Genomic DNA, 18918 nt, shown 5'->3' on the forward strand with positions numbered 1-18918 from the left:
GAGACACAGAATCCAGACCAGGCTCCAGGCTCTAAGCTGTCAGCACAGAGCCCGACATGGGGCTCGAACCCACAAACCACGAGATCATGACCTGAGCCAAAGTCAGAGGCTTAACTGACTAAGCCACCCAGGCACCCTTAGAATTTCTTTCTGACTTAAAATAAATACACACTCACTCACAATTATTGGCTGTAGCTTCTCCTCAGCTATTGATTTTGGGTTTGTTATGGCACTGATGGATATCCTTTGTTTGGCTTTGAACTTGGATGTACATTAAAAAAATTTTTTTTCCTAGAATTTATATATCTTTGAAGTAGGAGTGGGGAAAAGAGGCTGTTTCTTGATTTAACTCAGTGAGCTGGATTGAATGGACATCTCTCACTTCTTTAAGTCTCAAATTCTGTGTATCGGATTTACTTAGAATGGCTTACTCATTTTGAAAATTTATACCAGTAATATCCAATAGGACTTTCTGCAATGATGAAATTATTCTGTATCTGTGTTGTCCAACGTGATTGCTACCAGCCACATATGGCTAATGAGAACTTGAAATGGGGCCAGTGTGAGCAAGAAACTGAATTTTAAATTTCACTTAACTGTAATTAATTTTAATTTAATAGCTACATTTGGCTAGTGGCTACTATATTAGTGCAGTTCTATACTAAATAAAAGGAGATAGGAGAAAACCTTGAAGCAGTTGGGTAAAAAAATAGGAAGCGTTCAAGGTTTAATTTCTATACATTGTAGTGACCTATTTTAGCTAATAAGGAATTTGACAGATTGTGGCTTTATGCACTGCATCAATTAACTTCTAATGTTTTATGTCTGAAATATATATATCTATAGCTGAAATGGGGGGATTGTGTATCTCCATCTCAATAGAGAAACTTCTTTCCATAGTTTCTAGGGAATTAGAGTTCTGTAGGGAATTGCAGTTCAAGATTGAAGGGAATTCTAGCTCAGGACTGAAGGCTGTGGAAGTCCTTGCAAATATGAAATCAGAATTAAATTAATTCTGGAATTGTGCTTTGATGGCTTATTTGGCAAATTGGAAACATTTACAGAACTGCTAGATGTGTTAAAGCTGTAGTTTTACCCTTCTACATTACATGGAATATTACTCAACCTTAAAAAAAGAATGAGATCTTGCCATCTGTGACAATACGGATGGACCTGGAGGGTATTATGCTAGATGAAAAAGGAGAAAGACAAATCCCGTATGGTTTCACTTATATGTGAAATCTAAAAAACAAATGAATAAACAGACAGCAGAAACAGACCCATAAATACAGAGAACAAACTGATGGTTGCCAGAGGTAAAGAGGGTAGAGGCATGGGTAAAATGAGTGAAGCAGGGAGTGAGCAACACAGTCTTCCAGTTATGGAATGAATAAGTCACAGGAATAAAAGGTACAGCTCATTGAGAATATAGCCAATGATATTATAGTGGCATTGCATGGTAACAGTGGTAGCTACAATGGTGGTGACCATAGCATAATGTATATAAACTTGTTGAGTCACTATGTCTTACACCTGAAACTAATATAACGAACGTTGTATGTTGACTACACTTCAATCAAAAAGAAAAAAAAATAAAGTCCAAAAGAGAAACCAAAAAAACTGAATTTTTTTTTTGTGGTCTTCACTAAATAAGTAATATTGGCAACAAGCTGTAACAGAAGCTCAGTGATTTACATTTTTGTTATATTATAAGCAACTCCCCCTCTCAGAGGAAAAAGAAAAAAGGGAAAGGAACAGAGTAAAATTTTACAGAATTTTTGAGCTGAAAGGAACTTCTGAGGCCATATATTCTCATTGTTTAATATTCTCATTGTTTAATAGATGAGGAAACTTACATGTGTATCACATACACATATATGATATGTGCATATACATTAACATGTGTGTGTGTGTGTGTGTGTGTATGTATACCAAAAGCTATATATGTGTTGAATTGCCAATATATAGGTGTGTACATGTCGGGGGGTGGGGTACATCTGATGCCAGTATATATGTTGAATATAGTTGGATATAGTTAATGACAAAGCTGAGACTAGAATCTGGGTCTTTTGACTCCCAGTCCTTGCTTTTTATTGTATGCTGCACTTCTCTTTGTATCCAAATACTTTGGATGTATTGAAAACAAATTACATTCCTTTGAATACAACTGTGTACATAAACAGCCATGGCTTATAAAGTAAATCTTAATTACATTTTTCAATGGCTGAGCTATAAAAGGCTTTCATTTTGTTTGAAATTGAAGTGTTGAATTGCTAAATTAAATAGATGATCAGGATTGTGTAGAAATCGACATTTTAAAAACATATTTTACAAGCCATATATTTAGCTACTTTGATATTTCTTACAAAATTTTTCTAGGGAAAATATTCAGAGTTAGTGTAATATGTGATTTTTGAAAAAGTGAATATATTTTAAACATTGTAACTAATTATAGCTCTGTTTCTTTTAGGTTCTTGCCAGAAACCATATGTTGCACTTATTCATGGAATTACAATGGGTGGGGTGAGTAGACTATTATACACGCATCATTGATATGTGAGTTTATTAAAAATAAGTTAGTCATTATTAATCAGAAGTGAGATGATTAATGTAATATGGCAGAACTCATTGAAACAAAATCACGTTTGGATTTTGGAGCTTTCTAGGTTTAGGATATAATATTTGCATATAACACTTTTAGACTTATTTCCACCCAAAAGAATATGTTCTTTTTTTTTTTTTAATTTTTTTTTTCAACGTTTATTTATTTTTGGGACAGAGAGAGACAGAGCATGAATGGGGGAGGGGGCAGAGAGAGAGGGAGACACAGAATCGGAAACAGGCTCCAGGCTCTGAGCCATCAGCCCAGAGCCTGATGCGGGGCTCGAACTCACAGACCGTGAGATCGTGACCTGGCTGAAGTCGGACGCTTAACCGACTGCGCCACCCAGGCGCCCCTAGAATATGTTCTTAATTATGTTATATACTATTTTCGTTTCTTGAATTAGCAAGCTTTTTTAACCAACAGAACGATTGAATTTTTTCTTGTTACATAGAGTGTTTTTTCTACTTATAAATAAACTGCTTCCAACAGCTTCAGAAAAGCACCTGGAATGTTAAGGTTTTCTTAGACTGAGTGGTTGGGGATGTGTTTGCCTAAATTGTATCTATTGCACAAAATCTCACCTCAGTGAAAGTGTTTGGGTACTTTATGAAGTTTTCTGAAACTGCGTTTCTTATCAGTTACAAATATCTATGTTGTGTCTGTGCAGTTACAAAGAAGTCTTAAATGTTTTTGGCCTTGAATAAACTTGGAAAAACATGAAATAATTACAGAAAAAGTGGAAAATTGCATGGCACTGGCTATACCAAAGACAAGCCTTTAAGAAAGTGAGAGGTCAGAATGTACCTTCATGGCAAGAAAAGAAAGGATTTAAGTAGGTTGTAGGAGGCCAAAGGGCAGAATTTCAAAGATTCCATGTTCAGTGTTTCAGAGATTTAGTCTTTGGGACTAGAAGAAGACCCCTCTTTTTCTGGTAGAACCAAACTAAATAAAGCCTCTTGGGCACTGGGAATTTCTTAGATCTTGCACATCATTTTGGGAAGGGACTCTACTAACAGCTGTGATTAGAAAGTAGGATCAACGGGCCACATGTACTTCTTGGCTTGTTGGCAGCTACTGAGCATGGGTTGATCCTGCTTTCTTTGTCCAAATACTGGGGAAGAAAATCCCTGAAAAAATACTGCAGAATAAAGGGAAGGAAAATAATGGAAATGTTGAAGGAAGAGCTGCCTTGTGAATGTGGAAGGAACCAGGAAAAAAATGAAAATAAAAAAAATACTGGGCATTCTTACTAACATGTTAAGAACACTTGAACAATCCAAAAGATGGCACCATAGAGCTTGCTTTTATTTTTGTGGTTTTTTTCTTTTTCTTATATAAACTTTTTTTTTCCCAATCAAGGAAAGTAACAATTTTACTTATGTTCTCTATCATGAAGAGTAAGTAGCATGAAACTTTGTAGAGGGGATGGCTATATTCCATTATGTTTCAGATTTCAGAAATTTGAAACTTTACTCCATATTTTAGTCTATGGTAAAATAAAAAATGTTTGCTAAGTGCTTCTTCACTTAGTTGCTCAAAATTGTTGAAGATTATGTCATTCCAGTGTTTTTGCAATAGATTAACAATTTTTTATTATGAGCAATTTGAAAGAATAGGTCATTCTGTTTCCCAGAAAGACATATTTTTAATTCCTTTTCCCTTTAGTTTAAACATCTAAATTCATATTTTTTCACATTAATATATATGTATATATAGAAAGGAAAATGCCTAAAAATCAATATTAATTTTAAGTAGATATAGAACAGAGAAAAATCTTTAGAATTTTCTCTGTATGTGTAGTTCCATCCCCATTTCCCTCTCAACTGAACTGGATTTAAAGAGCTTTCAAATTTCTTTCTTCCTTCCTTTCTTCTCCTTTTCTCCATTCTTTCTTTCTCTTCTCTTCCCACAATGCATTTTATTTATTTTTTTTTTAATTTTTTTTTCAACGTTTATTTATTTTTTTGGGGACAGAGAGAGACAGAGCATGAACGGGGGAGGGGCAGAGAGAGAGGGAGACACAGAATCAGAAACAGGCTTCAGGCTCTGAGCCATCAGCCCAGAGCCTGACGCGGGGCTCGAACTCACGGACCGCGAGATCGTGACCTGGCTGAAGTCAGATGCTTAACCGACTGCGCCACCCAGGCGCCCCCCACAATGCATTTTATAATAGAAATAAAGTTCGCCCCCCCCCCAACTCAAAATATGGTGCAGTATGGTATTGTTGTATCTCTCAAAGTGTCCTAAGATGCTGCTAGCAAAAGGCTTTATGATCAATATAATGGAAAATTTAAAGTTTAAAGGCATAGACAGGGGTATGAGACTGCAGGGGCTGTGAAAGGAAGAATTAGGAAATTTCCATTGGATTTCAAAGTGTGTAGAATATGTGCTTATATGCATTCATTTTTATCTGTGCTCATGTTGAACTTTCTTCCAGTGTGGGTGATTATCCTCTTTGTCTTGATAGAGAGGGGTAGGGTCTCCCTTTCTCCCTATGGTATTCTATGATTTCCGTATGCCTTTTTAGGGGAGAGTTAGGATGGCTTTATAGTTGCACAATTTCTGATAGTAAATTTTTAGGGTCATTTAGTTTCTCAGCCTTTTTCATAGGTAAACATTGGGTTGTATTTTTGAAGTTGCAATGGATTATCCTCTAACAGAAGTTCCTATACTTTTTAACTCTATTTTACCCCTTGTCTGTCTTATTAGATAGAACCCTTGATTCTCCACTTTACTCTTTTCCCCCTGACTCAGGGATATCTAAAGGCAGAATTGGGAGGTGCTTGTATTTCCTTACCAGGACCTTGGCTTTGTTGCCTCCCTTATCCACCATTTTAAGGTATTGAGTTCTGACTCAATATAGAACTCAGTATAGAACTTTGACTTTATAGGAGTATGGGTATTCTTGGCAACTTCTACAGACTTGCAGATTCTCAGATCTACAGGGAGTTCTTTTCTTTTTCCCTTGGCCCTTTCCTGTGGATATATTCGTAGGATTTTGGTTCATTTTGTTTTTAATTGTGAATTTCCCCTAGGTTCTTGGTCAAGAGGCAGGCACCTCCTCCCTGTGCCATCCTTACCCTGCCTCTGTTTCATCTACCATGTCATCCATACACCATGTTGGGTTGAATGATTTGTGGTCTAGAGGGCTCGGTTCCTTATTGAGGCATCAGATTATTGCACTAAGAAGAAGGGGGGAGGGAGCTCCTCTTGCCCTTAAAATGAGCTCATTCTCCTACCGATATATTGACTTAAGAGGTTTAATGTTAACAAGAGGTTCATTATGATTTTAGCCATTATTTGAGATTATTCTCCACTATTTCACCCAACCATCAAAAGTTAATCTATGTGTGCTAAATACTGGTTAGACTCTGGGCTAAAATAGTTAACAAGGCAGATATGTTTTCTTTCCTTATGGAGCTTCCAGTAGAGAGAGGCAGGGACAGGTATTCTGGAAATACACAACAGTACCATCCTCAACTGTGTGAATATGTGTGAGTACTTTAGTGAAAGGGCTGGTGTAGGGGAAGCATCTTGGAGGAAGTTCTATCAGCAGTCAGGAAAGAACAAGTTGGGAATAGTGGAGAATTATGATTGCTAATGTGTATAAGGGGTTGATGTAGTGTGGAAGGACAGTGGGCAAAATGAGAAGATAGAGACATGTAAAAGGAGATGAGAGAATGTGTATTTGGGTAAACATCAGTGTGCCTGGATTTTGGAGTGTGAAGGAGATAGTGGTTAAAGTCCGAGGCCAGAAAGGTAAACAAGAAGCTAGATCAGTCCTTTTATATAAGCTATGTTGGGTAGTTTATCCTAAAATCAGTAAGGAGAGCCTTTAAAGTGCTTTTAGATGGGGAGATGGCTTGATCAGGTTTGCATTTAAAATTTTTTTTTTTTTTACAACGTGTATTCATTTTTGGGACAGAGAGATACAGAGCATGAACGGGCGAGGGGCAGAGAGAGAGGGAGACACAGATTCGGAAACAGGCTCCAGGCTCTGAGCCATCAGCCCAGAGCCTGACGCGGGGCTCGAACTCACGGACCGCAAGATCGTGACCTGGCTGAAGTCGGACGCTTAACCGACTGCGCCACCCAGGCGCCCCTGCATTTTAGAAAGATAGGTCTCTTGTGGCAAGAACAGGTTGGAGGGGGTTAGGGTTGGAAGTAAAGAGATTGTTTAACAAGTTATTGCAGGGATCCAGGTGAGAGATTATGGTGATTTTGGACTAGGGTAGCATCGAGGACCTGAAAATTAGATTTATGGGCAATATTTAGGAGACTTGGGATTTGATGAGGACTAGAACATGGGGGGGTAAAGAAGAGGAGGAGGCAAGCTTGAGTTACCAGGTTCTAGTGTGGGTACTCGAATGAAGGGTGGACTGTTCACTGAGATTTTGGAGGAAGAATGGAAGGTGGTGTAGATGGGAGGGTGAACAGAGATGAGTTTAATTTCGGGCTTGTTAAATGTGAAATGCCTGTGGACTATCCACATGGGTGGGTTGTGTCTGAACAAAAGTGTTGGCTATGCAAGTCTGAAACTCAGGGTGTTGCCCGGGCAAGAAGTTCAGTTTGGGACTCGTGTAGGCACAGTATGCTCTGCAGTATGTGCTTCTGGAGCATGAATTAGCTCATAAGTGATTGGTAAGTGGTGAAATCATGTTAGCAATAATGTAAAAGTTGTGTTTGGTTCATATGCAGGGTTTTTTTCTAGACAAGGGGAGATAGGATAGTGGCAATAAATACATAATCATTAGCTATGCAGGAAAAAAGTGCTTAGATCTGTTGATATACAGTGAATAGGAATTCTCTTGTCTATATTTTAAGAAAATTAAATACTTGTTGGGCAGCTTCCACCCAAAGCTACCCCCCCATACCCCACCCCGACACACACACACCCGGCACTTGGATGTTTAAGGGCGGCCCCACTGGCTTTTAGTTGCACTTCTACCTGCTTTGTTCTCCACACCTGCTGGTCCTGCCCTGATTAAAGTATTGCCATTGTTTCCACTTTATTTTTGTGCATTTTAAATATCTGTTCTGGTATTCTTTGTTTATAATGAGATGCCTGACTGGGTGATCTAGATCAGGTCCCTGGGACCATTTACAGTTTCTGTTAGCATTCAGATTACAAAGTTGCATAGGTTTTGAGCAGACTGCCCAAACTCTATTTTTCCTGTAAGCTCTGTGCAGTTTTGTAGAATCTGAGGATTTTTTTCAGAAATTCATTTTCTTAGAGCTGCCTTGTATTGAAAACTTGACAATAGAAAATTATGCAAGGAAATGTGACAGAAAGAGTGACAACCAAAGTAAGTCCAGAATGGAATCCTAAAACAAAAAACACCCAATGTTTATTGGCCAGGGGCAGAACAAGGACCCTATAAAAGGCACTGAATAAAAGGGGTCCAGAAGAGGCAAATTAGAAGAATGGCCTTGTCATGGGAAATTTCAAGTTGGCTACTGTGCCCCAGAAGTCTTTGATAGTTTGTTTTGTGGTAAAGAGCATATCCTAGGTTCCTCTTGTATGCTGCATTCCCCAGACCTGAAAGTCAGCTGTTTCTCCAAGACAGCTCTGGTTACTTCTAGTAGAAAATGGTAGTTAGCAATAACAGCCTGGGCACTAGTTAAGTTGATAATTGTTTCTACACTCTTTCAGTGAACAGAACTAAGAATACAGATCTTGTTTTTATGAGAAGATAGGTCCTGAGTTAATACATCTATTCAAATTTAGATTTTTACTTCTTTGATATTGGTATCTTTTTTATATTAAACATCTTTTTTTTTTAAATAATGTTAACACTGTTACAGATTTGCTGTGTCCTAATACATATACTAGTTTTAGAATAACAATATTACTAAAGATAAAGCCAGTTGAAATAATTACTCTCCCCTATACCAAATTTTTTTAGTGACTTGTCTTTTTCATATTTTTCTAGAGTATTCAACCTGGTTCTCATAGAACCAACTCTTTATTTTTATACTCTTATCAGTTTACAATGAATTTTATTTAAAGCACATACTTACTATACAAGTACGACTGGCATAAACAGACTAGAAATACATATGACTAACATTTCATAAACTCTAAACTCCACAGATTGTAGTATGAAATTGTATCAAAAAGTAGCCAGAGAGTAGTTTTCAGGTGCTAGTTAATATGGACATTAGTTAATATGCTTTATAGAATTAATGGAAATCCTTGGTAAATCAAAGGTCAAGTAACAGTACTCCTAGTGTAATAATCCTTTTTGTTTAAGTATATGATATAAAGCAGTGGTTTCTTAGAACTTCTTTTTAAACTTCTGTTAAGTGTATAAATATAGCATGAGCTGGGGCTCCTGGGTGACTCAGTCAGTTGGGCATCCTACTCTTGACTTCAGCTAGGTCACGATCCCTGTAGTTGTGGGATCAAGTCCTCTATCAGGCTCTGTGCTGAGGATGGAACTTGCTTAAGATTCTCTCTCTCTTTCACGCTCTCAAAAATAAATAAATAAATGAAATGTGCAATATGTTACAGATACGTATGTGTTCTAGTTGGACACGTGTACATACATAATTCATAAATATGCATATATTGAGGAATGTGCTCATTGAGGTAAAAAAAAAAAAACCTTGAATATTTTTAAGTTATTTCACATTTATGCTTTAAGGTATGACATGCCAAAATTCATTTATTCCTTAAACTGAAATGTAATTGACCTATAACATTGTGTTAGTTTTAGGTGTACTGTGTAATGATTTGGAATGTGTATCTACTGCAGAATGATTACCACAATAATTTAATATCCATCACCACAAATGGTTAACAAAAGTCTTTTTTTTTCTTGTGATGAGAGCTTTTAAGATTTCCTCTCTTAGCAACTTTCAAGTATCCCTCTGGCTTTTTTAAAGTAAAACTATACCTGAAGAATGGTAGACTGTTAATATCTAAATAAATATTTTTATCTCGATTGTTTGGTTCTGCTGAATATAATTTTCATTCAGAAATAATATGAATTATGCATCCAAAGCAGGGGGAGTTAAAATACATTAACATTATGTAATCAATGTATTAGTATCATTAATATGCAGTACTAGCCTATTAATATTAATGCGAGAAGCATAATAAAGTCTTTGTTTTCACTGTGGAGACTGCTGATCAGACTGCTAATCTAATGCATGTGGTCCCAGAGATACATTATGAAACGTATTGTATATTTATGATATTAACTTTTATACTATAGTGAAGTAATGTACAATGAAAAACCTGTTTGAATTTCTAACAGAAACTTATACCTATTTGAAAGCACTGTTTCAAACCCTGAATGATGATGAGAGAGGACTCTCACATACTCTCCGATACTGTGATGCAGTGTTCATTCTGGGCAGGAGCTTCCTCATTCTCCCTGATTAGAATTTAAATCCATGACTCTTTGTATAAGCATTAGTCACATCATCCCATTGTGTGCCTTTCTCGGTTAGTTGCTTTCTTAACGGTGCTTGTTGGCTCTGTTTACTCTGTAACATTTAATTTTAATTTTAATTTATTTTTTAATTAGAAAAGCATTTTTATTGTGAAACAACTTCAAGTTTACGGAAAAGATGCAATAACAGTACAGAGAACTCCTATGTATTCGTCATATTCCCTGTTATTTCCACATATGTTTATCATTCTCTCTTCCTCTCTTCTGCATCTATCTGTGAAGAATTTTTTTAACCATTTGAGAGAAAGTTAGAGACGTGATAACTATTGTTAAATTGTTCAGTGCGTATTGCCTAAGAATAAAGACACCAAAATCAAGAAATTTAACACTAATACAATACTATTATCTGGAACATTTCTTTTTCAAGCACCAAATTAAATTGTTCCACATGTGTCCTTGTTTGTTTGTGGAGAGAATAATCTTGCCATTAACATAAATCATGGGGACTACCTGGGTGGCTCAGTCGGTTAAGTGTCCGACTTTGGCTCAGGTCATGATCTCACTGTTCACAAGTTGGATCCATGTGTTGGACTCTGTGCTGACAGCTCAGAGCCTGGAGCCTCCTTCGGATTCTGTGTCTCCCTCTCTCTCTGCCCCTCCCCTACTCGCTCTCTATCTCTCTCTCATTCTCAAAAATAAACATAAAAAAATAAATATAATAATGGAGTGGTTGACTATATCTTAGGTTAACTCTAAATATTCTTGTAATTATCAATTTTTACAATGTTTTTGTCTCAAATAGTAATATTATCTGGAAATATATAAGTGGTGCTTATTTCTAGTTGCTAATTAACATATTTGCATTGTAAAGAATTTATGCTTTTTAAGTAATTCTAAGATCTTTGTAAAAAGCCTTAAATAAAGCTATGTCAGCTTTTTCCATCTATCAGTCTAAAAACTCATCTATGTCTCTTAATTAAAAAAGTCTTAGATTGGGGCGCCTGGGTGGCGCAGTTGGTTGAGTGTCCGACTTCAGCCAGGTCACGATCTCACGGTCCGTGAGTTCGAGCCCCGCGTCGGGCTCTGGGCTGATGGCTCAGAGCCTGGAGCCTGTTTCCGATTCTGTGTCTCCCCCTCTCTCTGCCCCTCGCCCATTCATGCTCTGTCTCTCTCTGTCCCAAAAATAAATAAACGTTGAAAAAAAAAAAAATTAAAAAAAAAAAAAGAAAAAAAAAAGTCTTAGATTGCCTAAATTTTGCCTTTAAAGATTATGAAATTTAAATAAGTAATTGTTATTCTTATGGCACTATGAGTTTGACTACGTTCATATATTGTTTAGTTGTTTTTTGTCCCTATTAGCATTTTTATACTAGGTTGTAAAAATGGATCAAATTCATTTTACTTTATTAGCACAGGGTGAGCACAGTACTGCAGTGATGATTGTTTACTATTAATAAAAGTAAAAAAGAATGTCCGAGTGCTTGGGACACCATAAATAAAAGGCACAGAAGGGTTAAATGTAAAATAGATACCATACCACCACTAAACTAAAAGACAGTTGACATATTTTAATAACAAGGTAAATTTTATGACAAACATATTTGATATAGAAGGACATTTCAAGTTATAGAATGGTTAGCTATAACAAATCCAAATTTGTATGCCCTGTGAATCTGCTGTGTATTGTTTCTCTTTGGTGTTAGTCATGTGGTCCTTTCTTATATGTTGGATTATTTCTAATCAGGGCTAGTTACTTCTAACTGACTGTTATTTGAGTCCTAGGATGACATTATCTTCCTTCAAGGAAGATGTGCCTTTGTTTCTAACAGGTGTCTAGGTTGAGAGCACTAGTAATTCCAATCATCTAGATCCCGTCAGGGATGGAAGGATGTGTAGCTGGGCTTCACTCCAGGTGAGGGCTGGTCTGGATTCAGGTCACCTTAACTCCTAGGGTGTTGCATTGAGGGGCCCAATTTGGCAAGCCCTAAATTCCATTATTTGTTTCCTTAGCAGGTAGGGCTTAGTTCAGTCTGTTAAACTCTGTTCAGATCTTCATTCACCCTCTTAAGATCACTGAAGTCAGATTCTGAAAATTTTATTGACCTTAATCAACTGTAGTAAACTATTTTGTAAATATTTATCTAAAAATCTCAGTTTATAACTGAATATGAAGCTGAACTGAGTTATACTTAATGAGTTCCATAACATACAATATGACAGCAGTGTTAAAACTGAGAAACTATGGGAACAAACCCCTGGCTATCTGAAATAACTCTACTGGTATGATATTGTCAAACATTTTTATGCTAAAAAGTAGAAAGTCCTAAGAGGGGAAATAGACAAAACCACAATCTGGAGCAGAAAACAGCTCAGTGTAAGTACATATATACACACACATATTTTTCACGCATACACGTAATTTGAACATTGTGTAATAAACTTGATCCAATTAACATGTATTCAGTAACTGCAGATATGTTCATTTCATGTGTGCATGGGACATTTACCAAAATTGGTCACAGAATTAGTCTTACAGAATTAATTTCAAAGGATTAATCTCCAGACTCTGGCCCCAATAGAATTAAGAAAGCACTCAATAATAATAACTAGAAATTTCTGAATATTTGAAACATACACTTATGGCTGTGTCTTAAGGGTAGGGAAGGATTACTTAAATAATACATAAATGCACCATAAACAAAAATAACACATTTAAAAACTAAGAACTTTGTGCATTCTGAGTCATCAATAAGAGTGAAAAGGCAAACCATGGACTAGAAAATAGCTCCTGGAATGCATATGTCTGGTAAAGGAATCATATCCAGAATGCATAAAGAATTTCTACAATCAATACAAAAATCCAATGGAAAAATGAGCAATAGATGAGAATAGACCTATCACAAAGATATCCAGATAACAAATAAATGTAATAAAACATTCAACTGCATTAATCATCAAGGAAATGCAAATTGAAGTAACGATGGAATAGTAACATATACTTGTTAAAATAGCTAAAATTATGAAAGACCAATTCAAATATTGGTGAGGATAGGAAATAACACACTCACTTCTGGTGGAGTACAAAGTTGGTACTAATGCTTTGGAAAATTGTTATTAAAAAAATTTTTTTTTAATGTTTAGTTTTGAGAGAGAGAATGTGAGTGGGAGAGGAGCAGAGAGAGAGAGGGGAACACAGAGCCCGACACTTGGCTCAAACCCAAGGACCGTGAGATCATGACCTGAGCTGAAGTTGGATACTCAACTGACTGAGCTACCCACGTACCCTGAAAATTGTTATTTTTTAAAAAGTGATTGAATTAGTGTCCTTTGACCAGTAGTTTTACTCCCTGGTATATATATATACCCCATCAAAATGTATGCACTTACGCACCAAAAAATATGCATAAGAATGGCATCGAATCATTATTTGCAATAGTCCCAAACTAGAAAACCTAACTGGCTATTTATAGAATAGATCAATAAATTATTCATACAAAGGTCTGCTGTACAATGAAAAAAAATTGCTACACACAACATGAACGAATCTCACAGAATGTTGACTAAAAGATAAATAGTATATACTCTATGATCCTATTTATATCAATATAAAACCAGAAAACATAAATCTTATTTTGTTGGAAGGATAGTAGTTGCCTGAAGGATAGAAAGAATAATGAGTTGACAGAGCGCATAAAATAATTTCTGATAATTTTTATCTGCATTTTCATTACTTGGGTGTGTTCACTGTGGGATAACCCACTGGACCTGTATACTTATCATTTGTTACTATTTGTATACTTTTGAATGTGTATTCTATGTCAAGAAAGTTATTAAAAAACAAAAAGCACGCCAATGTGCCTGACCTGAATGAAAGTGAGGAATGTGGAAAATGGTAAAACTCTAAGATGAGGGAGCTAAAAAGGGACCAAATCACATAGAGCCTTATTGGCCGTGAGGAGGAAATTTGGTAATACTTTAATGTGATGGGAAGTCACTGGAGAATTTTGGGCAGGAGAAAACTTTAACTGATTTACATTTATTTAATAAGCTTCCTTGGCTGCTGGGTAGAGAATGGATTGTGGCAAGAACAGAAGCAAGACTAGCCCAGGCAGAGATAGTAGTGACTTCAACTTGGGCTGTTACAGTGGAGATGTGAACCGTGGCCTGATCCAAAGTATATTTTGAGGTAAGAACTATCTAGACAGGTTCATAGATGAGATTGGGAGATCAGAAAGAAAGAGGATGATGCTGAGGTTTTTGGCCTGACCAGCTGGGTGAATGGTGGTGCTATTTACTGAGGGGGCCACTCATTTAAGGAGATTTATTTCTCAATTTATTTCTCAATAAATCAAGAGATTTATTTCTGATGTATGAACATTGAGAAAAATACTAGAGCTTCAAATGGAGATGTGAAATAGGTGGCTAGGTATGCAATTCTAGAGAAGTCAGGATGGAGAAATAATTTAAGTCATTAGTGTTATGGTGCTTAAATTCCTGGGGCTCTTGGAAGAGATCACCTAGGGAACAAATGTAGAAAGAAGAGAGTACAGGTGAAGTGGAACAGAAGAAAGACATCTGATCATGGGGGCGGGGGGGGGGGAGGAGGGCAGATCAACATTTTGGTGTCAAGGAGAAGAACAAGAACAATTAATGAGACACAAGGAAAACCAGGAGAGTGATGGTATCTCAAAGTCAAGTTAAGTGTTTCCTGATGTAGGGACTAAACAGTTCTGCCAAATGCTACAGATACAATCCAGTTAGATGAAATGAGATTTGACTAGTGGGTTTGGAAGGATGCAGGGGGAGTATTTGAGAAGAGTCAGGAATAAGAATGATATCTTACATTTGGGGAATAAATCTGTACAGTATAACCATTAATCCAGTAAAATTTGAAGACTTTGAAGCCTTTTTAGTCTAGCAAAGGAGTTTAAAAAGTATATAACAGTAAATTTTTAAAGATTCAAGGGAGGGCTTATTGTAAACAACCTATAATGGATTCTTTTATATAAGATACAAAATTTAGATATGAATCTGCCATGTAGTTGCTATATCCCTTTGAACATTGATCAGCATTTATATTTGTAGTATCTCCAAGTGAGGTGGCTTGCATTTTCCCAGCTTCCCTCTTAACTGAAAGGCTTTTAAAATTGGCTCTTAATGGTACTTATGGCAAGGATCTCTTATTCTGAAAGCTTGTCATTATTAATTTTTTCTAAAATCTTGAAGTGTTTGATTTCATTCATTGTTTTTTCAGCTATGGGTGAAACAAAAGGTATCATGTAACAACAAGATAAAGCACTGAATCAATGAGTACAGGATCTGTAGTTTCTAGATCAAAGAATATGGGACTCATAAATTTCTTTCTCTATTGATATCAAGAGGTAGATAAGGCCCTGTATAGAGAAGTTGGGCTGTTAGGTGGTTCTCTTGCCAAGTGAGGATTTCAGGAGATAGAATCGAAATGACTAGTCAGGGATGAGCTCTGTTAGCAGGAAAAAGGGCACAAGGCAGCTTATACTGTGTGATGCTGAAGCTTGACAGGATGTAGATCTGGTTCTAATCAAAAATGTGGTGAGAGACTTTTTTAATTGAAAACATGAAACAGATGCAGAAAAGAGAATGGAGCAGTTATTAGACAAGCACAGCGATTACACAGGAATCCATAGACAAAATCTGTAGCGTAGCTTGCCTTCCTAAAAATTGAACTGCAAGTGTGGACTTGAGGCAAATTTAAGTAGTATGTTTGTCATTTTTTCTCTCCAACTGTCTCCGCTGCTTTTTGTATGTTTGCTTTGTTCTCTGTGCTGTACAGGCTGCATGCAGCCTTCTCCATGTATTTGTCTTCACCCTATGTAGTTTCTGCTTTAACTTGGCTCACATGTCTTCGGCTCAAATTTCAAATGACCTTTAAGCTTTGGCTGTCATCAACTCACAGCTGCCCACCATTTTTTAGTTTAAATACCTGACAGTGAGAATCTTGTCTAATGCACTTTTCTTTCTCCCCCTTTGCTCCATGGGCCTTACAGTTCTGGTGTAAGGCGCCTCAATTGGGTGCCCATCCCTAGTTCAGCCACCGCTCAGGGAAAGGCAAAGTCTCTGGGCAGAGAAGTTTCCCATAGAGAAAGGGCAGCAATGGGGCAGGTAGTATTCTTCTTTAGTATGTTTTCCTCACTTTAAAATTATATGATTAATTGAAATTGTAAAGGCTTGGAATTTTGGAGGAATGGCATGAAGGCCCTGTGGCTGGTGGAATAAGCACAGCAAGTGCGACGGGAGATGAGGTCAGAGGTGAGCTGGGCCATACTATGTATACCTTGCACGCCATGGATCAGTTTGAAGTGTGTGTGTGTGTCTCATATAAATATTCATGTTTGTTCAAATATGTGTTAGAGATACACAGGGAAAAAATCTGAAGGGTTACATACCAAATTAATAACTTTATCTGGAAAAAAGAGAGGAGACTAGGATTGGGGCTATGGTCAGATTTAATAAAGGGGGATATAGTCCTTGCTATTTGTGGAATTCAGGGTTAATTAAAAGAGGTAGGAGGCAATAACCAGAGGAGTATGGTTTGAAACAGGGTCAGTCAGTGAGGCCTGGAGATCTACCTACTGTGCAACCCGAGAGGGAGGCAGTTCTGAGTCTGGGGACTCAAAAGTCTAAGTTCTTAGCAAGACATTCCTGAACACTGATAACTTTCATCTACAATGTGATAAACTGAAGTGGGGAGTAGAATAAGAAGCAAGGACTTTTAAAATAGTATAATAAATTATTAGTGAAACTAGTAATGTTCTATTTTCATTAAAATTTGTAAGATTGTGATCTTGGAATACATACAATTGAATTTGGGTCAGTGTTGTCAGTTGACTGTGTCATGATAGAATACCTATAACGATGATATTTACCTGTACAAAGAGTATCGAACATTGTAGATTTAACTTATAAATGTTGACACCAAAAGATGTAGGTGGTGGCTGAAGAATTATATTCACTTCCGTGTTTATTTGCATGGTTTTCTAAAATTTAAGCTTAGCATACAGAACATAAAATTTATAAGAAATTGCATGTGTTTTTGAGTGTTTTCTTAAAACTGAGTATGAAAACACTTCAAAGAGTTGAAGAAATTGTAATGAAAGATTAGAAGAACCAGATAGAGGTGAGGCCCTTTCTGTTTAGTTAATGCTTATAGAACTCTTAAGTGCCTGGCATTGTTCCGCATACTTTATATGTTTTAACTCCTTTAATACTGTGATGATGAAGAGTACACTGGTTAAAAAGAACCAAGAACGAGAAGAACTAAAACAATCTAACAGAAATTCTGAATAATGTAAAAAGAACACAACATAGGAAATGTGTGTATAGTGTGAGCACTGACATGAACTGGATACTTTGTCATTACACGTATACCTCTTATTTCATTGTATTCAAATATGTTTTTTCAAATATGTTTATTCAAAGATAACTATTAAGTTTGCCCTTTTCAGTGACATTCAACAAAACAGAGACTTTCGGCCAGATCTTATTTTCTAAAACTTGTGTTCAGTAATCATTTTTTAGAAGTTGTATAGTTGGCCGTTAAATGTTGTATCTGATAAAAACAGTGTTGCCAATATTCTGAAATACACAATAAATGAAACCATGAAATAGGTGAATGAATAAAATGTGTTAATATTCTATTTAAAGCTATTGAAATTAGCTGGAATAACTTGGTTGTGCTCCTCTGATGAATGGTCCCGCCAACAGCAGCACTCAGTGGTTTTGGGAAGAGTCACTGTTCTGTAATGCTGTATCTGATTTGAAATGAGAGGGAATGGGGGAAGAGGGCATGAAACATAGCAAAAAATACTGATTGAAAACAAATCTATTCCACATATCACGGCTACCCATATATTTTTTGTCCAGTAAGTTCTCCTGAAATTATGTGTTTCAGGGTTTTCCTCCAGTGTATCCCCTAAAAGAAATTCTTGTGGAATATAATTTACTTGGTTTAAAATGTTTGTGTGTATATGAGTCTATGTTTGTTTGTTTGTTTGTTTGTTTGTTTTTCAGCATTTTAAAACAACTTTTTGCCTTATTTTCCTAGGGAGTTGGTGTCTCAGTTCATGGGCAATTCCGAGTGGCTACTGAGAAGTCTCTCTTTGCAATGCCAGAAACAGCAATCGGTAAAAACCTCCAAATTTTTCATAATCATTTTTAGAATTATCTTTTGATATGTTTCAGATTACACTGTTGTTAAAGGAATTGATGGAATCTTGTTGAGATAACAGCAATGAAAGAGCTCTTTAAGAACTTAGAATAGGAAGACACCTGGAAGTTGTATTAGCTCAGTAATTGTATCTGAAAACACGCAAGCAAGAATATTTAATTGGCAGCACTAACAAATTGTAGTTAATTTTAGGTAAAGTATTACTAGGGGAAAATAGTCTTATATTCACATCTATGATCCTTTTTGAAACTTTTGTATATGGTATGAAATATAGATAGAAGGTCTAGGTCAAGTTTTATTATTTTACCTATAGACATGTAGTCATTCACACACTGCATTTGAAGAAAGCTATTGTTTCTCCACTGATGGCTTCTGTATCTTTATATATATTCTATTGATGCCAACCCCACCCTGCCTTTTTTTTTTTTTTTTTTTTTTTAATTTGGGAGAGAGAGCACATGTGCATGTGAGCAGGGGAGGGGGAGAGGGTATTGTAAACAGGCTCCATGCTCAGCTCAGAGCCCGACTCGGGGCTCAATCCCACGACCCTGGGATCATGACCTGAGCCAAAATCAAGAGCTGACACCCAACCAACTGAACCACCCAGGTGCCCCTACACTGTCTTGATTGTTGTTGCTTTATAAAGAAGTTAGGTAGTGATAACTGACTAAGCCATCCAGTCACCCCAACTTGTGCTTTTTTTTAAT

The 18918-nt window shown here is 36.5% G+C and overlaps 1 protein-coding gene across 3 annotated transcripts in view; it reads left to right on the top strand.

Annotated features, from left to right (window-relative positions):
• HIBCH (3-hydroxyisobutyryl-CoA hydrolase) overlaps positions 1-18918 on the top strand; it is a 114106-nt gene that overhangs the window by 56007 nt on the left and 39181 nt on the right. For all 3 annotated transcript variants that reach the window (XM_047869102.1, XM_047869101.1, XM_047869099.1), the window contains exons 6-7: positions 2471-2523; positions 18089-18167. In XM_047869102.1, coding sequence (XP_047725058.1) covers positions 2471-2523; positions 18089-18167 — 132 coding nt within the window. The remainder of the gene's footprint in view (positions 1-2470; positions 2524-18088; positions 18168-18918) is intronic.

This window comes from Prionailurus viverrinus, chromosome C1 (genome assembly GCF_022837055.1).
Source record: "Prionailurus viverrinus isolate Anna chromosome C1, UM_Priviv_1.0, whole genome shotgun sequence".
NCBI classification, from domain to species: domain Eukaryota; kingdom Metazoa; phylum Chordata; class Mammalia; order Carnivora; family Felidae; genus Prionailurus; species Prionailurus viverrinus.